Consider the following 24485-nt stretch of genomic DNA (forward strand, 5'->3'; position numbering starts at 1 on the left):
TGATCTCCAGAATCTGTAATTATTCTGGTTAGCTACCAAAAAATATTGGTATCCTGGAAACGTTACATATTGTTGCTTTCAGACAAAGGCTTTATTTTTTCAGTGTCTGTCATTTTGTGTGTTAGTTATTTTTATTTATTATTTTATTTTTTGCATGCCAATGTTTTATTATTGTTTTAGATCTTGTTTTCTCAGGGTTGCTGAAAGTATTCATTGTTTTCTGTTTTTCACGCCCTTGTCTTGTCTTGTCTGTTTTCCCTGCTTTTGTTTGTTATTGTTCATGTCTCCGCCCTAGTCCCGCCTTTGTTCCTCCTCCTCGTCTGTGTCTCATTCATAATCCTGCCCCCTCATTATCTGTTTCAGATGTCCCTTGTCTGTGTTTTATATTTAAGTTCCTTTGTGTGACTCCTTCTTTTTTTGGACATTCCACCTTTGTTTCGTGCTCTCCGGTCTGTCTGTCTGTCTTATCTGTCTCTCATGTTCTCCAAGTCAGTCTTTGTACCTCTCTTGCCTCATGTCTGTCTGTGTCCAAGTTTAGTCTGTTTAGCTTTCTGTATTTTAATTTTGTCTGTTTAGCTGTCCATGTTCAAGTTTAATCTGTTTAGCTTTCTCTGTTAAGTTTCCTCTGTCTAGGTTTAGTCTGTGGTAAACTCTATGTTTAGTTCTATCTGTCTAAGTTTGTCAGTCCAGTTCTCTCACTCTGTCTAAGCCCCTCTGTCCAAGTCTCTCAGTCTTTCTTGGTCTAAGTATTCTGTCTTTGTTTTGTATCTTTTGGTGTAAATAAAGTCCTTGTTATAGCGAGTGCATCCGCCTCTGTCAGTCCACTCAGTCCTTACAGTTTTATAGTCATTTTTTCAGTTTTTAAAAATGTTCTAGTTCTGTTTGTCTTCCCCTGTGCACAGTTTGGTGTCATGTTTGTTTTATTGTCTTATAGTTTTGTCACATTGATAATAAATCAGCACACATGAAGACTCTCCTTTTTTCTATCCTGATCTGCTAATCTTTTAACCTGTTGAGCAAGTCTGGTTGCACCCTTAATAATTTTCTTTGTGTGTGCGTAGAAGTACACAGCTGCATCTCTCCGCAGTATCACCACTGAGGTTCTGAAGGTTCTGAATGCAACTGAAGATTTAATCCATGGTGCTATGGGTGATGAACTTGAACAGACAGAAACCCAGGATCTGCCTGTGCTCCCGCCGGCCCAGAGCAAAAGATTAGACGAGCAGCTTTGCAGACTGGAGGAGAATGTAAGCATCAAACTTAAGATCAGTGTGCCCTTTGAATTTAAAAATGTGGCATTTATGCTTGCAAATCGTCACACTACACGAGCTGCTGCAGTTAAATCATCTGCCATTTCAGTCAGGTGTTAAAATCTACATTTTCTGGCAATAAACCCCCATTGTGAGAAGTTGAGAACATTCTACTGGAGACATTCTAAGCTGTTGCTGACTGGTTGTAGATGAGTATTGTAGCAGCATCACACAAAGATTTTCAAGCAAAATTTAGACAAAGTCATAGTTTGGCTTCTTACCATGTTCTTACCCTGCTGTTTTACATGCACAAATACAATTAGACCTCCTAATCATTAATAAATTAAGGCACCATGGAGCACATTTGGTTAAATGCTTAAAAATTGTATAAATAACATTTTAAATATAAGAATTATTTTGCAAATGGGGAATGCCTATAATGTTGTCTATGACTGCATTAAAGTGACAAGTGCCCTAGAACAAGGCACCTAACTCCCAACTGCCACCTGGGAGCGATGGCTGGCTTGTGGCTGCTCTGTGTCTGTTTTCTCACTGCCCCTATAGTGTGTGTACAAAACGGTGTTAACATTAGTATGTGTTCACTGAGGGGATAATTATATCTTGGGGAGAATCACTTTCCTCAAGTGTGTTATTAAACTATAATTTCTGTAATAAGTTCTTATTTGCTATCATTTATTATATCATTATATTCATGCAATTATTACTACATCTGTTGTTAGTTCAGCCATATTTCACATTCCAGTTCGTGAACTACATTTAGAACCGTTCAGCATGTTTTCACAGATATAAACTGGTTCATAAACCAGAAAAATTTGTTCCCAGCTGGAACCAAAGAACAGTGGGTTCTTTAGGGCAAACCGTGGCTGAATAATAGGAAAAAAGACAGGAACACACCATTTGTGTGTTTCTGGGGCTGTGTTTGGTGTGACACCATGCGCGTTGGTAAGTTCACAAGCTCAGAAGGACGGCGCTGAACTCTGCAACATTTACACAGTATTATATCTCACAGAGAGAGGACGATTGCAGAATTTGTCTTATTTCACGTGAACGTGTGTCTTTGTTGTTGGGAGACATTTTGTGGCGTTAGTGTGTTTATAAAACTCCATATGGCACATTAAACTTAACTGTTACATTGAATAAATAAGCCGTTGTAATTCTTAAAATCAACCTTGGTCTTTGTTCTTTGGTGGTAGATCATCTAGTATTTATTTTTTAAATAAAATGAACAAGAAAAACACAGATGCTGGTGATATACATTATGAACAAAATTTTGTGCTCCTTTTTTCATTTCTGCATTTTAGTCCTGCCCTCCATATTTTCTGTACAACACAATCACAGAGGTGTTTGTTTACATGTGGTATTTATTCTGTGACAATGACTATATGGCTAATGGTGGTCCAGTAAAACTAGGCTTTCCTAGTTTCTCTTTGCTCTTGTGTTTTTTAGCATTATTATATTGTGAAGGTGCAAATAAATTCTCACCATCCCTGTGTGTGTGTTCCAGGTATATGTAGCTGCTAGTGCCGTGTTTGGGCTTGAGGCTGAGCTGGGTGATCTGGAGGAGTGTGCTCGCAGCATCAGTGGAGCATCTTCAGAGGGAGAGCTGTCTCACCTGGAGGAACATGTGGCCTCTGTCGCAGCTCAGGTGCAGCAGTCTGAACTTCAGGTGAGTTCCCATTGGCTTCTCTGCTCTTCCAATCACTTCATGCCATTATAATTCTTCTGGAAACGTGCAGCTGGAGGATACGCTACTTTAGGCAGTGTGTTGGTATTTATACCTGCTTGCATTAATGTCATACATGCACAACATTCAATTAGTAGATATCCTAATCATTATTCAATTCAGCTACTTTTAGTTAGGCTGATGTTTACCTTCCACCACACAGTTAGTTTCATCTCTGTAGAAAAGCATTGTCAATAGACTGATGCTCTGAAGCAGCTGTACATGAGGTCTCCATGCTCATTGCCAGTCGTGGGCTAGAGTGGTCACAACGCATCCATTATTGGGTGGTGCAGTAGTGGAACTGTGTCTAGCTTGGAGCGCCATCCAATAGCTTTGGGATGAGATGGAGTAGTGTTTACAATCAAGGACAATTCATCCAACATCAGAACCCAAACTCACTAATAAACTTGTGGCTGAATACAATTAAATTCTTACAGAAGAAAGCCCACTCAGAAGAGACTGTTACTGTATTGTGCAAAAGGGGACAAACGCTCTACTAATACACTTAAAAGAACAATATGTAATATTTGTACCTTAAAATAACATCTTCAGTATCACTAATGCTTCACTGACAGGTAATAGAAAGAACCAAGCCTCCATCGATGCTACTCTGTTCTCAGCACTTCAGAAACTGCCCTATGTGATTTTTGGAGGAGGGTAGGAAACCACCACCATCTCCCCATTGATCTTATCTAGTGTTCCTTTAATTTCTGAAGAAATGCTGAGTGAGAAGGAATCTATGGTTACTGTGGTGAAGGTTAACCTCTGGTTATTATAGTGTGTGCATGTACTGCTGTTTTAAAACATGGTATAAAGCTGATTATTCTTGTTAGGACAAAGTATAGCATTGTTTCCAGCTTTGGCCTGCACAATGTAGGTAATAAACTAAGTTTCAGCACTAAAATAGTACATTTTTTGTCAGATATAAACTATTTGTTTAATATAAGCTTTACATCCCTCTGTCTAACACTTGGTGCACGGTCTGTGTGTAGTAACGTTATGCACTGGTAGGTAGGTAGGTAGTAGGACATTATTTTGGACAGAGCCAAAATTTTCCAGATACATGAGAAGCTCCCCTATTCACTTCCCATTGGATTGTGGGACAATATCCATAGTTACCATACTTAAAATACAAAAGTTCATAATTAATGCACTGTAGATTTTTAGTATGCTCAATTTTGAAACTTGTTACTATAATACATACTAAAACACTATTTAGTGAGATTTATTAAAAAATGTGCAGTTCAGAGATCAGACACTAGATCTGGCCAGACTAATTTTAATACCAAATCCAAATAACTAAACAATTAATGCTGATATTGTAAATGTATCTCTCTCAGACTCTTTTTCCCTCTTCTTCAGGTGTCGGACATTGCAGCAAGAATCGCAGCTCTGAAAAGCGCAGGCCTTAACGTTGCTCCCCAGACACGTTTTGCCAAGGTCAGGACAAAATCCATGCTAGCATGCCAGCGTTTCAGGCATTTGACACAATAGTGTAGCGAGTGCACTGCACATGTGCATGCTCACACACATGCACTGAAATATGTCATTTTTATTACAGCCACAAACCATAGACTCCTCTCGGCAGCAACGCCGCAGACTTCCAGCACCCCCAGTGCAAGGTAAGAATTGCAGCATCAAGCATCTATCATAGATTTACAACACAGCTAGCTTTAAAACATTCCTGAAATACTTCCCATACATAAACTAGGCCAAATATTTACATTCATGCATCGGCTAAAAGTGATGTATTTTACATAATGTATACATTATTTAAAGCTACATTATGCAATTTTTAGTCATTTGGATGCCCTTGTTTTCAAAATGTGTAATTATATTGAATAGGCACCTGTAATGTGGTTTGTGCTTTGGAAGAATCTGATTGTGGATGTATCTGCTTGGTTTTCCAAGTCGCTAACAAAAATCTGATTATTCCACAATCACCAAATTGAAGGGGTCAAATATACTACCCACTTTAACAAATGTTTTTTTTTCATGTGGCATGTAAATCCCCAAAGATTTCAATATTTGGGTTAATCTGTATTTGTCTGTTTTCAGATAAAAAGCCCTAGTGCAGATCAGAGCTCAGGAAACAACTTGCGCTGCCAACATCCAAACAGCAGAGCCTCTGTTCACTGGTGCCTTCTGGTAGAGACCACTGCACAGGACAACAGTTTACTGCTCACCTTGACCAAAACTGCCCTTGCTCTCCATGCCACTCAGTTTGCCTTAAGCCAACAACTAGGTGCTGGGAGGACACTGAGTGTATCTGAGGTATTTTGCCAGAGATGCTGTGGGTCCATGACAAGTGATTAAAAAAAAAATGTGTAAAAACAACATACTTCAGACATTTTCTTTTAAATGAATGTCTCAGCAGTTTGTGGCTGTCAGTCCATTTCTTAAATTCATTGTGAGTAAGATGTTTGAGTCACTGGATCAGAGCAAGCGCAAGTCTAAAATTTGCGAACATTTTAATATATCTGGTAGAATTGTTAATTTTTCTTTACCCGATTTTGACAAATATTTACCCAATCATTTGTTATCTCTAATTGTAAACTGTTAGCTTATTTCCCCTGATCACACACAGCCACACACACTGGGAGGTTGAGGACAAGCATGTGCAATCCTCCAGGACACATGTCAACCATATCCTCAGACTCTGCTCACTATGCAATATCACTGGACAGCCCCATAGACCAATTGCCTATGTCCAGCACATCAACTTACAGACTCCCATTTTGAGGGAAGGAGGGGTGCACTGGGTGTGTGGACCCATCCAGCCCAGCAAGAGAGTGAGCAAAGCCAACTATTCTTAGGAAACCTGTCCTCAGATGAAGCATCCCCGGGGATTGGACAAATACTTAGACCACTGAGGTTCTCGAGAGCCCCCTATATGTTGATTTGTTGACTTTCTCTACATAAAAGAAAGTAGGGTATTTTCCTTGCACAGTTTTGTTTTGAAATTTACAGGCCACAGTTTTACACACCCTCCACATTCCATATTTTCTTTAAGAGAAATATGTATGAAGTTATACCAGGTATTTTCAAATTTTGCATAAGATTATTTCAAATTTACAATAAACAGCTTGCCTTTGTTTTTATAATACAGTTTTTCAAAACACTGTTAAAAAAAGAAACATTTGAGCCATGTTCTGTGAGTTTCTGTTGGGTGATGTCAGGACTGTTGATTAAATTAGATACAAATCTGTAAATATGCTAATTTATTGTAAAATGTAAATGACAAATGAATAAACAAAACAGTTTAATGACCTCTTAGTCACATACACTTTGAGTACACTCATGCTGAAGGAACATCATGAATTCTAACTGGTCAGTCCAAGAGAAATCATTCTTTGGGTATGTTGTCTACTTTTTTTAGCTTTGTAAAGAGGCTTTGTTTTAGGCTATAAAAATAAACGGATTATAAATTATTTTTTAACACTCCTGACATGGTCTTTCTCAGAATGGAAGGACTTGTTATTTGTATCAGTGTTGTTGCGTACTTTTTTTTTTCTAATAACCCAAAATACACTATATGATAAAATGTTTGTGGACACTTGCTCATTATTGGTACCATTATTTTCAGAAGAATTCTTGAATATCATCATTTAGGCCGCATTGAGCATGCCGAGTTCCGTTATGTGCAGTGGTTCCAGTTTGTCTCAATTTGTGGGTCAGTGCTTATCTCTGAAGATTTGACAAGCTGTGTGTGCACTGTCCATAAACCTTTGTACATATGGTACCTACAGAGGGATTGTTCATGTCAAGATTCTGCTATGTTCCCCCTTATCAGAGGAAGCTTTTATGTAGTGCATAAAGAAACCTGTGAAAAGACACCCTTCTTAAAATTCCAATCTCCATGATTTACCTCCACAGTTGTCATCTGAATAAATAATGAGCTGGGAGGATTAGACATCGCTGAGTGTGTTTACATGCACACAATAAACTGACTTCAGAAAATCTGATTTTGGCAATAAACTGTTCAATACATTCAGAAGTGCTGCACTACTGTGAGAGTGAGCAAAATCAGTCTGAGTCTCTCAGTAATCTGATTTTTACTGTTGCTCAGTGGCTCCCCAGTAAACTCACTCCTAGATATGGCAAAAAAAAATTCAAGTTGCTTGGTGCAGTTTTAACAGAGTGCACTCTTACTGTTAAATATATATTCAGGAGTTTATATCCCTCCAAACTAATAAATGCTGTCATTTTCACTATTTTACAGTGGGAGGACTGCAGTAAATTTCCAGTGTTAACTGTTTTATGGGAAACCCATCTTTATCCAGTTTGGTGCATTTGCAGAACCTGATCACTCTGCTAAAATCAAGTCATTCTACCAGGCTTTTTGAAAATTGACTGTTGTCTACTAGGCTTGGGAGCTGATTTGATAACCCAAGTCGTACACTGTCACCATATGCTGTAATATTGACTTAGGTTATATTTTATACAGAAGTATTTTAAGAAAATGTTTTAATTTGTATGTACTCTGCATTTAATTAAACTTGCTGACTTGTTTCCATGGACTCTAGGCAGCGGCTAGGAACCACTCTGTGTTTTGTTGTGCTGTGTTAGAAGAGGGGCTACTAAACGTGAAAACTGTGAGTCTGTGGCATGGCAATGGATAACAACAGCTTAAAAAAAAAAAGCACTAAGACTTGAGCAAAAATAGTGTTTCCTGTATCAGTGAGGTATTACCATTACTAAATATATTAAATTATGAGCAGATTCAAAGAGGCTAGTCTCAAGGTGTAGGTCACAACGTTAGATTACCAATATGAATTACCAGGCCGCAGATACTTCACTCAGACCCTCTCTACACATATCTGGAGATTTCACATAAAAAGTGTTCTCTCCAAATTACTAGAAAGTACTTTAAAAAAAAAAAATCACTTTGACTGCCGGATTATGTATCAGATTCAGTACAACAGCGCCACTCTCAGGCTTTAGGCTTTGTGTGTTAGACTTTTGGGTGAATAAACTAATCACTGATTTTAAAATGTTAAACCATAATATCAATATTGGCTACTGTCTCCAATACCATGTGTATAATCAGACACCTGCAGAAGTCTGAACCTGATGGTTGTGTTGGTGTGTATGTAAACATGCTCAGTGTTTTGAGGTATTTTTCTGTGACAGAGTCTCTTCCAGACTGAGCTGGGGTTGACTGTATGTCAGCAGTGTTCCATGACGAGAAAACGCTCTCTTTGGTCAGGAACAATGAAGCCGTCTCTCTGCTCTGTGGTTAAACAGCTCTCTCTCCGGTCTGAGAAGATGAAGCTGTCTTTTGGCTCTGTGATGATGAAGATATCTTTGTCTCGTCCTGCAGCCTCCACCTCCGCGTAAGCTGGATGACCAGAACCTCGGCGGAACTTCATCGCAGGCCAGTGTTTTGGTCGTCTCTGAAAACACAGAAATAAATAAGATTATGGTTGACTCCTTTCAACTTTTAACCCTACAAATGTCAATATTTTGTCCTTTGAATTCTATGATAAACATTATTTTATTTTTGTTTCAGTATATTATCTCCCTTTACTTCATACCAAGCATAAAATATCTTTAGCAGTTTGCCGATATCTCTGAATTTACAGTTCCACCTTAAATGGTGAAAATAATTACATTAGCACCTGAGCTATACCAACATTTAAAATGGAAACAGAAGTTTCAAACAAATTGATGCCAAATAAGCAACCGGTGCAGCTGTATACCACAGAAATGTTAGTAAAGGCAGATAATATATGATTGTGAAAAGTTTTTGAAAGTGTATAATGCCCTTTATGTAATTATGTTAAAGTCCCAAGCTCTGATATCGACTGGCGGCAGTATTTGTGTTCTGATTACCCATCAGCCTTTAGAAGGGTTATCCCATTTCATAAAGATCATACAGATGCTCCTTGTTACTCATTTTATTAGTTCTTAAGCAAACATCATAAAATATGTTCTCCTGAAATTCTATGGATTAAAAGCCTTTACCGCTTAAAAATAATTGAATTAACTAGAGGCCTGCATTTCCAGGAGGAAACGCGAGATGTTGCGCCACTGAAACCCCTGTCCCCCGATCCGCATCTTTCCAGCTTAAAGCGAGGTCATCGGTGCAGAAAACTCACGTGGGTCACTAGGCGACGCTATGGTGAAGGAGTTGTATTCTAAAAAAATTCCACCTTAAGAAACCATGAATAATTAAGACATCCACCTTAAAAAGGACCTTCAAAGTCTTAGACTGCCTATGTATTTCCGTCTCACACTCACTGAATTTCAAACGGAGGGGGTGGGGGGACCCTCCAAAAAAAAATAAATAAATAAATCACCCGTAGCTTGAAAACTTTCCCCGGTCCAAAAATGAAAGAAACATACCGTAGCGACAAGAAAAGTCTGGCGATCGAGATGGTGTACAAATTTTTGCACTTTGAGCAAGAATTGATGGTGTAATAACGAGATAAAAACAGGCAAAATTTTGAAATTCTGCGTTCCGACCCACTCTTAAAATACATTGAGCTCTATGGGAGTGAAACCCACCCAAGTGTTGAACAAAAATTCATAGCTCAAAAACAGTATTTTCAAATGGTCTGAAATTTACTTGTGTGAAAAAACAAATGCTTATAGCTCTTAAAGATTTTCCCAAATCACTTGACTGTATATACCGTTGTGACAAGGAGACTGGTCTGGTATAAAAAAAAAAAATCTGCAGATAGAGTGTGAATTGAGCGTGTTATGATGAGTTAAAAACAGGAGAAAAAATTAGAAACAGCACTGTGAGCCGATCTAAAAATACATTGAACTCTGAGAGCCGAAACTCTCCCTAGTGCTGAAAAAAAAATAAAAATTCCTAACTCAAATGGTATTTTCAAAAATGTACACATTTACAGGTGCTAAAAAGGACAAGTTTATCTACCATTTAAAATTTAATTTTAAAGTTTCTAGGTGAAACTATAAAGAAGTTATGGCAAATTGTTTAGCTGAATAGTGAAAAAACGGTTTTTGGGCAGAGAAGCTAGAGTGTGGTGACATCACGCACTAGCTGTCCCCCATTCAAATGAATGGAGGGATTTTGAAGAAGGGATAGAAAGGGAAGGATGAATGCAAGAGGTCCGAAAACAGATGTGAGAGGCCCTGGTGTGCCCGGCTCCGACTGTCTGAGACCTTGTGTCCGTAGCTTGAAAATTGACAGAGTTAGAGCACTTTGAAAATTAATTCCATAGAAATGACTGGGAAAAACGAGTGTAGCGGGCAAACGAGTGCAGGTATCAGAAAGCTGTATACAAGCCCACATCATCGCTATAAGACGCACGATTTCCAGGTGGAACGAAGTTGATAGCTTGAAAACTGCGGGACAAGTTAAGCGGACAAGGAAACGCGGAATAAGAATACTGAAAAACAGAAGAACAATATATTCCACCGCTGCTTAAAGCAGCAGGTGCAACATAAAAAGCATTCTAGTTATTATAACTTTTACATTGGCCAGCACCCCCTTGTGGACCAGACCGGCATAGGTTTACTGTAGCCAATCTTCAGCAGAGTGATTACTACTGAACCTGTTGGAATAAGCTTTCGAAACTTTACAGTTTACAGATTATATAGGTGTATAAAATACTTTATGTAGCTAGGTTTATGTCATTTGACAAGAAAGGCTTGTGTATGTATCACCTATTCTATGAAAATGTCTTACGGTAAAGTGTTACAAAGTACAGTGAAACCTTGCCTTACAAGTGAATCAACTTTTGAGTTATGAGCCGTTGGTCGATTTTTTGTTTTATGATGCGAACCAAGATCAAGTTATGAGCGAGCGAGCTTACACCACCCATCATTAGGCGGCTCAGCGAGCATTCGGTTCACGTGGTTATCTTGCCGTGCAAGCATCTCTATTATATCGTTGTTTTTCATAGCATTACATGTATAGTAAGTTTTATTAAGCTATAGGAGCACGAAATAAATCTCCCTCAATCTCCCTACCTCTTGTTTTAAATTTCTTATTTTAAAACACATGATAAAAAAAATTGGTGTGGTTCTGGGGGCTGGAACAGCATTTCAATTCATTTTAATGGGGTAATTTAATTTAATTCTTTCTGTGACTGAACCCATAACTCAATTAGCTTGTATATCAAACTCATATGTCAAGGTATTAATGTAATACAATACGTAGATTTTACAGTGTTGTAGCTCTTTGCCAAATACATTTAATTTTAAGATATTTCCTTTAGCCATCTATTTCTTTATTAATTCTGTAGAATTAATAAAGACAGTTCCAGATTGATGTAACTGACTAAGCATCGTCTCTGGGTGGCCCTCCCTCTCCCCAACAATTCACAACACTAACTGATGGAGGTGTCTGAGAAATTTTGGTTCTCCTCCAAGTGTGTTGAGCTGTGCAATACCATGTCTCAGAGGAAATAGAGGTGGACACTAAGACTAAAACCTAGCAAACTGTATAAAAAACAAATACAATATAGAAACCACACCACAGCTTTTCTTCACTGACCTCTATAAAGAAGAGGCTGATGCTGGACGTGGGGTGATGGTACATGTAAACTGTGAACAGGACCGCAGCCACCATCAGGACAACAGTGAACAGAATTCCTATGAGTAAACCGGTCTGCTGCTGCTCCTCACTCTGATTCTCTGAGCCTGATTTCCTAGAGCCTGTCCAAACACACCACAGACACAAAACATTTTGTCACTGCTGGAACAAAAGAAGCAAAATAATCTCCAAAAAAGCAGCTTTACAGTTAAAGTGTCATTTTGGATTTTATTTCTATTGTGTATATGCAAATAAAAAAAATAATCATTCAAATAAATAATCACTTACATACTTGAAAGCTCACCCACTCACGTAGAGAAATTTTTAATACCCCCACTTGGAATGATAAATATACAGGGTTTTTGAAGCTTTGACCAGAATGTTTTTTTATACGAGACATATGCTCGTACGTGTACATTTACAGACTTATCATAACCATTATCATAACCATATATATAACCATTTTAATCCAAAGGACTTTAAGAATCATGTTTTGAAATGAACACACAGCATATTTTCCAGACAAGGAGAAATTATTAACTTCACATTTGAATCCCACATTTAAGATGTCATTAAGGCTGTGTTTGAGACAGAATCAGGTTTTGGCGCAAGAATTGGTGAAAGTACTAACTGTTCATTTAATAATAAACACATCTTTAACTTAACTCACCTCTTTCTTCAGTCAAATGCAGTGCATTGTTTATGTCATCTGCAAAAAGCCAGCAAAAATTATTTAAAAATTTGCCTACGATACCAGCTGATTTCTACTTCTAGGTCAATGTATACACTTTAAAGCCAGCTTGTCCCAGAGGTACTGTATGGTGGTCATTCACTCAGAGAACCCAATTTACCCACCTCTAGTCCCCATGTTCAGCTGTTCAAGCCCAATTTGTATAATGCCTTCCTATGGAGACTGTGTGTGCACAAGTAAATGCCTCTGTCCAAAATGGTGCCATTTTGTACAGTATATTCCTCATTATATTCCTCTTCAGTCTTCATGGGAAAATATCTTTATACATTGAAACCACAGAATTATACTTGAGACTTCATTCCACTCAGTTTACTTCTAACTTTATTTATGGAGCAAAGATGGAAGATTAATACGGAAAAAGGAAGGCTTGTCCCTGGGCTCAGTGGACGATAAATTGTAGCTGACACTGATTTTCTGTCAGATTTATAACTTCAGCCAGAGCTGGAGGAAACAAGCCGAGTGAATGAGTAAGACCTTGGAGGTGTTATTTATTTCTTGTGTCCCGAGGCTTGGCCTTGTTAACAGTATGGTCACTATTTTATCAGATTACATTCACCTCAGCAAATGGTGCTGAACTGGCTGATTACACTGAGTCTCTCTGGATAACATGCCATAAATGGACACGTAAATGTGAATATTCATATTTTAAATAGAGTAAAAAACAATGCCATGATTGATTTGTTCATTTCATAAAGGCAATGCCAATTTATGTATTTTATTCCAAATGTCTCCACACAGCTGCTGCATGTTTGAGTTAACCATAGAAGCCAGGCACCTGGAGCAAAATGTCATTTTCTGGTGTTTTCTGCATATGAATTCTGAATTTCCCACCTCTGCAGGGTACTCACCCTCTGTGGGGGCAACTGTGGGATAAGGGCCTGTTCCACTAGTTCTGGTTGATATGGAGGTCCTGGTGGTCTTTGCTGTGGCTCTGGACTTCTCTGCCTTGACAGAGGCTCCAGTACTGATGGCAGGTGGGCTGGTTCCCCTGAGGCTCTGGGTTCTGCTTCCACTCTCATGGCAGCTCGGGTTCTTCAGCTGCAAATGCAATGGCAAAAGTGGTCTTAGATAAATGAGCAGGAGAGGAGGATAACAGTTTTGAGTGAGTTTTTTTTACCTCATCCACACACCCGCTGTCCACCCAGTCCTGACGATTCCGGTCAAAACCGCTGGAACATCTGCCCAAAATGCAAATAAATATAAAACTGTTAGGCATGAATGTAGCTGCACACAGCATCTTTAGATGTACACTCAGAAAACATAGCCTATTGTTCTGAGAAATATTTACACTAGTTCCATCACACCAGGGAACAGTTCCACTGCTCTCTCTCAATTCCTGAAGTGTTTTAAACTAATAGTAGTCCATGCTTGGCACTGAGCATAATTACCTTACACTCATGTACAGCTGCTTCAAAGTACTACGTTCTATTGGGCAATGCTTTACAAATGAGATTATGTAAGCTGTGTGTGTTTATAAGACCCATCTACACATTTGTTGTTTATGAGTTTAAGTTATGAGCTTCCAAAACTAAAGCAGCACTGGTTGGGCAAATGCAGTAGTGGGTGGTGGGAAACAATGTCATTAAGTCTCAAAAAGACACTAGAGTGGATTACACTGCGAGGACATACCTCTGGAGACGGCTGCACCAGCTACAGTTAAAGCCAATCTGAGCGGTAACACATCTGTCACAGCTGGAGTACTGGAGGCAGGCTGGCCATATGGGACAAGAAGGGAGGGCACTCAGTGGCCTCACACTAAACAAATAATTACACACCACTACACTGAGATAAATAACACTCAACATAGAGCTCTAAAGCTGGACTAAGTCCACAGTTTCACTCACACGGCAGAGGCAGCATCTCTATCACAGAGCCGCTGGAAATCTTAAATTTCAGAAGCTCCACTCGATGGTATTCGTATATTGTTCTCCTTCGGATATCTGTTGCAGAAGGAGAAACAAAACATTTCAATTTATAGCTGAACAATTGGGGTAAATTGAAATCACCCAATTGGGGAGATTTTAACAAAGTTTAATAATTTTCTATAAATTATTGTACAGGCCTTTTTTTTTTAATAAACCAGAACTGCCTTTTTAAATTTTTGTATAGTGCCAGATTATTAAATAGTTGCATCTGTTTATATAGAAGTGAAATGTCCTCAAAGCTAGCAGCCTTCATTAACACTCACCTGGAATCTCCTGAATCTTATGAAGCACCACAAAGGCATCAGAGAGTCCAACTTTTACTGGATGATTCAGTGAACTGATCTCACCGATGTCAATAGGAATCTAAATGGTCAAAGGAGAATAACATTAGCACCTTTAATAAAAATCACTTCTGCCTCCCAGAAGACCACAATCATGAAGGGTCCTGAAAGAACCAAATTTAGTTCCATGATAAAGGTTTAATAAGACCCCCATCATGCCATGAGCTATACGTATAGAGTTAGTTGAATTTACAGCAACAAAAAAAAAAAAAAAAAAAGTGATCAACCAGCACTGGTTACCCACTCATATTCCATTATGGGACACCTATCTGGAACTATAATCCACAAGATTATAATAACACAGCCCCTGGCTTGCTTGTACAATGTGTCCCAACCTCCTTGTACGCAAAGATGATCCTGCCGTCACTGTGCAGAGCAGCCTGGAAGGTGAAGCTCCCAAAATCAGAGGCGTCTTGAAGGAAAACATGGTCCCACTGCACTACAAGAGCTGTGCCTACAAAAGAGTTAAACTGGGTGACTCCCTATTCTCTAGTTAGAACTGAGCAAATGGCTGATATATGGAATATGACATTGTAAGCAAAGCTCCATTTTACCATTGTCAAAGTAAGTGACAGTGGAGTCTGGAGAGATACTGAGGTCAAAGTTGGCCATGAGCGGAGCGATGTACTGAGTGGTGGTCAACATCTTGTGGATGATGTCTCCAGTGTAGAGGAAACCTGCACACATCTGTTTTACTGCAGGCAAAGCCACTTTGGAGTAAATGAGTATAACACTGAACATTTCTACGCAAGACTACAGGACACCTGCATGAGCCTTTCATGACAAGTGACAAACCTACACAAACGGCTGATTCCAACAAGCGTTAGTTCTCTACTTTAGTCCATTTCACATTAGCACCTTTCAGGACCATTGCTGCTTGTTGGAGTCAGAAGTTATAGATGTTTTAAAGGTTTACTTCAGTTGTGATATTAAGCATCATGAAGGTGTTGTGTGCCTTAGGAACGTAAACCTACAGATTGTGGAGAATGCAGAAAACTTACCACCAGTTGTGACCGTGACGTGTCTCATTAAATGTCCATAGTAGGGGAACCCAAAGGACAAGTTGACCCTCTGTAAAAATGATCAGAGTATAAAACATTTAGTTTATAGAAGAAGAAACACTTATTGATCCCCTTAAGGAAATGGCTTCTCTGCATTTGACTCATCTGGTGGTTTGTGTTCACTACCACTGAGTAGGAGCACTTTACCCATGAATTATTTTTTCTTTGCCGGTCCCAGGAACTGAACCGGCCTCAAGCTTGCTTCTCTAACGTCAAGGCCATGGCTGCACCCAAATAGATTTAATTAAATCATCTTTAGTCTTATATAAATTCTTAATTAAATGGGTAAGAGTTAAACTACTGTCACATTAGATATTCATTAGTGAATATTCAACAGCAAAATCCAATTCATGTTAATGGAATTTGCCCAGTGTATAGTTTCGTGCCACAGACATCTCGGGGGAGTAGAATTCAGGAGCAAAACAATGGGCCATTTCAAGATCAGTGAAATCTGACAAGTGACTGTCCTCAATCAATAGCACAGCTGTTTTGACTATTTATGATTATACAATGGCACACAAACTCAAGGTGGCCTGGTGTGCAGTCAGTCAGGAGGTGGAGTAGATGCTAGCTGGATTAAGATATATCTTAGATATAGCTGTAATGTGGCAGGGGTGGACTGGAACAGGGCAAGCCACGAACAGAGCACTAGAGAAATAGGCCTCAAGTGCAGAGACACACAAACAACCCCTCTGGATGTTAATACCAAGACAACATGAAACACAAGAGGAAATCTTAAGATATCAGGGGGAAACTGATCAGCTCAAAATTGAGCAAAAGAAACCAAAGGCAAGAGAGTTTCCCCAAAACAAAAGGAAGGGACAAGACAAAAGAAATTAAAGAGAACTTATTTTATACCAAAAAAAATGGTAAAGAAAAGAAAATATTGAATCCCAAGAGAAAACCAGAGAAATCTCTGGTGGAGAAACCCAGGAGAAAACAAGAGCCTTTACCAAAATTACCAGCCAGGGTTGCACGGCCCCCAAGACTGAGCACTGAGGTGTGTGTTGGCTTCCCTTAAGTAGGAGGAGCCCAGGTGGAACCAATTGCCCCAAATTAAGAATGTCTGTCTCCCTCTAGTGACTGGGGGTGGCTTAGCAGGCAGCCTCACCCCAACACCAGGCAGATCTCTTACAGGACCCCCACTCCTAGGAACGGCACCTAACGTTCCCAAACCCGCAGCACGATCATGTCTGAAGTCCCGGATGAGCTCGGGGTCCAGGATGTGACGAGCCGGAACCGACGCGAATCCAAAATGCGTCAGACAGTGTACGCCGGTGAACCAGCTACCATGCGTGGTGCCGGGGGATTAGAGGTAGCAGGTACTGCAAAGTACAGGCTTCAAGCGTGAAACATGGAATTGATATACATGGAACGAGGGAGGAGCTAACAATAAGAGACCGGGTTCACTCTGCAGAGGATCTTGAAAGGACCCATATAATGCAGAGCCAGCTTCCGGGATTCAACATGGAGGGGATAACCAGACCTGCTGGCCTGGCCGGAAGTTGGGCCCAAGTTGTCTTCTCCGGTCTGCTGCTTTCTTTTGGATTGTTGAGGCGCCCTGGAGGGCAATTCTGGTCTTCTGCCATGCCCGATAGCATCGCCAAACAAATTGCTCAGCAGCTGGGACTCCTGCATCAACCTCCTGCTCTGGAAATATTGGAGGGTCATAACCAAACTGGCACTCAAAAGGAGACATATGCAGGGAAGAGTGCCATAAAGTATTGTGAGCGTACTCCGCCCAGATCAGGTGATCAGCCCAGGAAGACGGATTGGAGGGGACAAGACACCAGAGGGTATGTTCTAGGTCTTGATTGACCCTTTGTTTGGCCGTTAGACTGCAGATGAAAACCCGATGATAGACGCACCGAGGCTCCTAGTAGTTGGCAAAAGGCCTTCCAAAACCTGCTAGCAAAATGGGGGCCCCGATCAGAGACCAAATCAATGGGGAACCCATGGACTCTGACCACGTGCTGTAGCACCAGTTTGGCAGTTTCCTTGGCGGATGGGAGCGCTACCAATTTACAGGTCTTTGAGAACCTGTCAAATATGACTAATATCAGTGTTGCCCTGGGATTTGGGCAAACCTGAGATAAAGTCCAAGGAGAGGTGGGACCATGGACGTGAAGTTATAGGAAGTGGGTGGAGTAAGCCTGTCGGTCGTGTTCTGGGCTCTTTATTTCGGGCACACGTCTGACAGACGGCCACATAGGACCGGACATCTCGTTCCATGTTAGGCCACCAAAATCATCTCTGCAAAAACTTCAGCGTATTGATAACCCCTGGATGTGCAGTAAAAGGAGACGCATGTACCCATTGTAGAACCTCCGTCCGGACATAGAGCCGCTCTGGGGGCCCCCCACCTGGATCTGGTTCATTCTGGAGGGCATTTTGTATTGTAGTCTCTAGTCCCCAGTGTAAGGGAGCAATGATGCAAGTCTCAGGGCTCACTGGTTCAGTTGGTTAGACAGTGGATGGAGGATCCCACTGGCAAGAGAGAGCATCAGGCTTAGTGTTTTTAGAACCTGGTCGATATGACAAAACAAAATAAAATCTGGCAAAAAAAAAAAAAAAGTCCATCTGGCCTGAGGGGAATTCAGATGCTTGGCTTATTGGATGTAAGTCACGTTTTTGTGATCTGTCTAGACTAGAAACTGATGTTTTGCTCCCTCCAGCCAATGCCTCCATTCCAAGGCCAACTTCACAGCCAAGAGTTCCCTGTCACCGACAGCATAATCCCGCTCAGCAGGCATAAGGCGATGAGAAAAGAATGCGCAATGGTGGAGTTGGTCAGTTCCAGAACGCTGTGATAACATTGCCTCAACTCCTATATCTGAAGCATCTACTTCACCCACAAAAGGGAGATCAGGATCTGGCAGTTGTAATACTGGAGTAGTGACCAGGCGATGTTTAAGCTCCTCAAAAGCCTTTTGTGCTGCTTCAGTCCATAGATACCTCCCTATGTCTTTTCTTGTTAGGGCGGTTAATGGAGCAGCCACAGTGCTAAAATTTCGGATGAACACGGCAAAAGAATTTAGTGAAGCCCAGAAAGCGCTGAACTGTCTGAGAGAAGTGGGGCGTGGCCATTCAGTAACTGCTTTGATCTTAGCTGGATCCATGTGTAGTTAGCCCTTGGATACAACAAATCCAAGGAAGGACACAGATGAAGCATGGAACAGAGACTTCGAATTTCACGTAGAGATGGTTCTCCAGGAGTAGATAAAGGACTCTTCTCACATGAAGTACATGTTCTTCCATTGATTGGCTATAGATGAGAATGTCATCCAGGTACACAAAAGCATATTGGTCTAATGCCTCCCTCAAGACCTCATTGATTTAGCGTTGGAAGACAGCCAGAGCATTCAATCCAAACGGCATGACAAGGTACTCAGTGGTCTGATGGAGTGATAAAGGCCGTTTTCCACTCGTCACCTTCTCTAACGCGGATGAGGTTGTAGGCACTGTGCAAATCCAGTTTAGTGAAAACTGAGGTTTGTTGGAGTGCTTCAAAAGCAGAGGTCATGAGGGGCAAGGGGTAGCGGTCTTTCACCGTAATTTTATTCAGATCCAGGTAGTCTATACAGGGACAAAGACCCCCATCTTTCTTTGCCACAAAGAATCACCCAGCCCCTGCCTGGGAGGTGGAAGGCTGGATGAAGCCTAAAGCTAATGCCTCTTGGATATATTCCTCCATAGCTTTCCACTCAGGGCCGGAGAGAGAAAATCTTCCCCGAGGAGGACGTTAATGGCACAATCATACGACCGACGAGCAGGCAGAATCTGGGCCTTTTTCCTTCCTTTAAGTTGAGGTACTCAAAGGAACTCAAGATAGACCTGGACTATCCGAGAGTGATGAAGTGAATCCAGGACAAGTGGTGTGCTTTTGCAAGCAGGACCCCTGGCACTAAGGTCCCCAGGCTGTTACCGACTGAGTAGCCCAGTCAATGCGAGGGTTATGATGCTGCAGGCAGGGAAACCCCAGTACCAGCTGCAAATGGGGGCACTGATTAAGAACAAAGTGATCAGTTCAGTGTGTTGGCCAATTTGCAAAGAGAGTGGTCGTGTCTGTTGTGAAATGACCCCTGGCTCAAGAGACCGCCCATCAATTGCTGAAATTGGTAGAGGATGTTCTAAAGAAACCAGTGGCAATTTTAAGGCTGTAGCTAAGCCAGAGTCTATAAAGTTGCCAGCTGCCCCGGAATCTATAAATGCTCTAAGGTGTTTCTCATGGTTCTGTCCCCAGGACACTGTCGCATTAAGAAACACCCCAGAGATAACAGGAGAAGGATTTTGGCCCATCACAGATCTCCTGTCCTGTGCTTTTACTGACAGCTCTGGGCAAGTTGGACACAAGTGTCCTGGTTACCCACAGTATAGGCATAGGCCCTCTCGCATACGGGATTCTCGCTCCTGGCAAGATAGACGAGCATGCTCCAACTGCATTGGTTGTTCACCCTCATCAAGTGACTCTGGAAGAAGCAGAGAAGGAGGGGGAGGGGGATACATAGCCCTGTTGAAGAGGAACCCAGGTTCCTCATCTCCACCGACGCTCTCATAACCGGTTATCTAATTTGAGGGCTACCTCAATGAGACTCTCCAGAGAGGTAGGGAGATCTCTTGGTGCTAACTCATCTTTGATGAGCCCCTGGAAACAGGCTGCTGTTAGTGCTGATGTATTCCAGCCACTTTCAGCTGCAAGAGTACAGAACTCAATTGCATAATCGACCATGGATCTCTTTCCCTGACTTAAAGCGTAGAAGACGGGGACCAGCTTCACCCCCACAGACAGGGTGATCAAAAACGTTACGCATAGTTGTGAACTCCTTTATGGAGGCACACACAGTAGGATAATTCTCCCATATGGGAGTGGCCCAAGCAAGAACCCGGTCTGTTAGCAGTGAAATGATAAAATGCCACCTTAGATTTCTCTGTGGGGAAGCGAGAGGATTGCTGCTCAAAGGCAAGAGAACACTGAAGCAGAAAACCTCTGCAGCAGCCTGGATCCCCATTATACTTTTCCGGTGGTGGCAGGTGGGGCTCACTCTGAAATGGGTGTTGGGTTTGGGGCTAGAAGGGGGGGGCAGGTGCAGCCCTTGTGGCCACAGATGGTTCAGCCTGAAGGACTGCAGTAGGACCCTGCAGCTGAGACAGAATTTGTTGAAGGGTCTGTTCATGTCTACCAATGGCAACACCCTGACTCAAAGCAGTTTTGAGCCACTCCATGTCTGGTGACTCTGCTGAGTCCATGGTAATGTCTCAGTCTTGCTGTCATGTGGCAGCTCACCCAGGGGTGGATTGGAACAGGGCAAGCCACCAACAGAGCACTAGAGAAATAGGCCTCAAGTGCAGAGACACAAACAACCCCTCTGGATGTTAAGAATACCAAGACAACATGAAACACGAGAGGAAATCTTAAGATATCAGGGGAAAACTGATCAGCTCAAAATTGAGCAAAAGAAAACAAAGGCAAGAGAGTTTCCCCAAAACAAAAGGAAGGGACAAGACAAAATTAAAGTTCAATTAAAGATAGAACTTATTTTATACCAAAAAATGGTAAAGAAAAGAAAATATTGAATCCCAAGAGAAAACCAGAGAAAGCTCTGGTGGAGAAACAGAAGATAGAGAGACCCAGGAGAAAACTCAAGAGCCTTTACCAAATTACCAGCCAGGCTTGCACAGCACTCTGAAAAGAGAAACCCAAGACTGAGCATTGAGGTGTGTGTTGGCTTCCCTTAAGTAGGAGTAGCCCAGGTGGAACCAATTGCCCCAAATTAAGAGTGTCTCTGTCTCCCTCTAGTGACTGGGGGTGGCTTAGCAGGCAGTCTCGCCCCAGCCCCAGGCAGACCTCTTACAATAACATAATATATATGTTACAGTTTATATACTGTGAGTTAGTCAGTTTCTATTTAACTGCACTAAAGTGGACTGTTTTCTTTTCCAGTGTATTTCACAGAGTAACACTAACTGCAAATGTCCATACATGGACATACACGGATACATGGCAGAACCATGTATCCGTGTTCCTGATTATTTCTGTATAAATAAATTCATGCTACTTCTTTGTCTAAAAATGTATTTAACGATTAAACATTGGCTATAGCAATCAACAGAGCCTTCTCTTGTCCCAACACTGGGAAGTTAGTGTTCTCCTTCAAGCATGTTGAGCTGTTCTATGATGCTGCATTCAGCGAGAGACACGGCTAGTGCAAGAGAAATGACCATTTCTGGACAGTCCCATGGAAAAGGACACATACTTTCCTTTCTCTTGTTTTGGAGATGTGATTTTTTTTCTGTCACAGCAGTGATCATATTCAGTGTAATATTCAGTGTTATAACGCTATGCGTTGCACAACCATACCAAAGCTTGTCTGTGGGTGTTGGAAAGGACACCATGAACCTTTCCCTTGTCCATCTGTTCAATGTTTACCCACAAGTCCTTGCCTGAAACATCCGTGGGCCCATGGATCTTGGACACATAGTATATATGATCTATATCTCGCTGTAAGGCAAAGAGAACATCCACGTAAGTTAAAAAAAATAAAGAGGGTAATGTGAAAAAGAATATGAATATGAATAACAGATATTGTGCACTGTAAGAGGTTGAAATAACATAAATTCTCAGTCATTCATTCAGGAATGTTATTCACTGATGTGAATTTTTGAGAGGATGTCAAATCTTGACAAATCCTTGCTTATAAAGAACCAGTTTAAGAGATCTTTTTTTATTATTCCTGTTTTTCTAGTCTTAGTTCATATGGGTAAACATTAAATAATTAGTCTTTGTGCTCATTTGATTGTTTGGAATTTATTTGAAAGTCAGTACCTGGATCTGAGAGCTGTTTCCATGGCTCTCGTTGGTTACAAATTCATGAAGCCGTTCAGACTCAGGCCTGCCATGCTCCTGGTACTGCCCTCTCTCCTGGACCTGACTGGACAGTTGCTGGTTAGTGTGTCTGAGTGAGGGCAGCTGCTTTGACCCTTGATCTTTTGGCTCTTTATGGACTTTCAGTTGTGGAACACCCTCAAACACTACAAAGGAATAGGGAGATGGTAACATAGGCACATTAACCAAATGACTACATTCAAATGTTGGTTTTTAATAACATAAGACCAGGCACGTGAATAGAATCATACAGTCAAAGTCAGAACAAAACTTCTATTAATTTTTTTTTTCAGCTTAATATGAAATCACAATAGCATTTCTGCAGTCAATATTTGGTCCCAGAAATAAATGCAATAAAACATATTGTTCTCATTTTATAACTATTTAATTCAATATAATCCCTTTAAAGAGCAATAAACTTTTAACAAATATATACTTAAGAATATTCAGACGTCAGAATTAGATTATTAAAAATGTTTATATATCCTAAATAAATAAATCATAGCGGCACGGTGGCGCAGCAGGTTAGTGTCGCAGTCACACAGCTCCAGGTTGTTGAGGGAATGTCCATATATTGTATGATAAGATGATAATGTAATTATTGTGACTGGCCTAGTGAGTAATTCTCAGAGTTTATCATAAGACATTAAATTACTGTAAAAAAAAAAAAAAACATTGAACACACCCTGGACCGGACATCTGTCCATGTCAGGTCTTCACACACTCACCCGATCACTCAAACACTCACACCGCTGAGTAATTTCACACAGCCAATTCACCAACAAACATGAACTTTTGGGAAGGTGAGGGGAAACTGGAGCACCCAGAGGAAACACAAATAGACAACAGGGAAAACATGGGTAAGGACCCGAGGCAAAGATTGATTCCATTGAATACAATGGCTATTCTAATTTTCTAAAATATTTGAAGTTTTTTGGTACACTGTGTTACCTTAGTTCTACGTGCTGCACCAGAGAATCTCCTATCATTTATGCTTTTCTATGGAGATGTTCAACTGTGTGTGTGTGTATGTGTGTACAGCTGAACACCTGTGCCTGTGAACAATGGGTGCATTCACTCATTAAATTTCTACACACTGTTCCGGACCAAGGTATGAATCATTTTGATTGTCATCAACATATTTGCACGTGTTTTTACACTGAGACTGGGGCAGCTATGAAAGCCAGAGTGTCCAAAACCGGAGGCCAAATAAACACCTTCCCCTCGTCCTGCCAGTGACACTGTGGTCAATCTCCTTCCTCTCTTCACAAGAACCAGTGAAACATATCTGGAATTCCTCACAGCAGCAGCAGGGCGGGGGACAATACAGGGCTCAGCTTTCCATCTGTGTTTAAATCAGAAATTCATGTTGTTATTCTCTTCACACAAAACCCAGCTGGAGCCTGCGGACAGAGGCATTTCGAATATGAAGCTTGTACACGGCACGTTCCGAATTTCTTTCAGCACAGTTCATACTTGTAGGGTGTAACCAAACCAAAGGGAACTGTTTAATGTTGAACATTCAAACATTTACATGTCCAAAGTACTGAAACAGGTGTTTAACAGTTTGTGTGATGACCACAGACAATGTGAAATGAAATGAGAAAAGTGAGAAATCAATGAGAAATGAGCGGCTTACACAGAACTGGGCTGTGGAGCAAAGGAAATGTGTCGTCTAGAGTGATGGAGCTCACTAGTACTTTGGAATGAGTTGGAAAGGTGTTTGTCAAACAAAACTAATCATTCAGCATCAGCCCCTGATGTTGTCAATGTCTTTGAGGCTGAATGCAATCAAAATTTCACAACAACATTTCTAATATTCAGTCTAAAACCTTCCCAGATTAGATGAGGCTTTCGCTGAAGCTAATAGAACAAACTCCCTATGAATAGCATTTAGCTTTCAAAGTGTGCAGATGTTTGGTTCCTATCAGTTCCACTGTAAAATATTCTGTCACACTTGAACAGAGCCTTACACCTTTCACTTTCTCAGTGCTGCAGCTACACTGAGATGGTGGCTGTGT

General features: G+C 40.9%; 2 protein-coding genes across 2 annotated transcripts in view; one reads left to right on the forward strand and one right to left on the reverse strand.

Annotated features, from left to right (window-relative positions):
- Nucleotides 1-5331, forward strand: part of myripa (myosin VIIA and Rab interacting protein a) — a 36424-nt gene extending 31093 nt beyond the window's left edge. Inside the window, exons 11-15 of the mRNA XM_066680696.1 lie at nucleotides 1062-1247; nucleotides 2776-2937; nucleotides 4357-4434; nucleotides 4556-4616; nucleotides 5053-5331. Coding sequence (XP_066536793.1) covers nucleotides 1062-1247; nucleotides 2776-2937; nucleotides 4357-4434; nucleotides 4556-4616; nucleotides 5053-5066 — 501 coding nt within the window. The 3' untranslated portion in view covers nucleotides 5067-5331. The remainder of the gene's footprint in view (nucleotides 1-1061; nucleotides 1248-2775; nucleotides 2938-4356; nucleotides 4435-4555; nucleotides 4617-5052) is intronic.
- A 760-nt stretch (nucleotides 5332-6091) lies between these two features.
- On the reverse strand, nucleotides 6092-21261 carry plxdc2a (plexin domain containing 2a). Its single transcript, XM_066680699.1, has 12 exons — nucleotides 21236-21261; nucleotides 15522-15591; nucleotides 15075-15197; nucleotides 14856-14974; nucleotides 14443-14542; nucleotides 14099-14194; nucleotides 13884-13965; nucleotides 13372-13432; nucleotides 13103-13292; nucleotides 12174-12212; nucleotides 11465-11625; nucleotides 6092-8390 (listed from the first exon to the last, which is right to left on the reverse strand). The coding sequence occupies exons 2-12, from the start codon at nucleotides 15547-15549 to the stop codon at nucleotides 8163-8165; spliced, it is 1227 nt and encodes a 408-aa protein (XP_066536796.1). The 5' UTR covers nucleotides 15550-15591; nucleotides 21236-21261; the 3' UTR covers nucleotides 6092-8162.
- Between the last annotated feature and the right edge of the window lie 3224 nt (nucleotides 21262-24485).

This window comes from Hoplias malabaricus, chromosome 9 (genome assembly GCF_029633855.1).
Source record: "Hoplias malabaricus isolate fHopMal1 chromosome 9, fHopMal1.hap1, whole genome shotgun sequence".
NCBI lineage: Eukaryota > Metazoa > Chordata > Actinopteri > Characiformes > Erythrinidae > Hoplias > Hoplias malabaricus.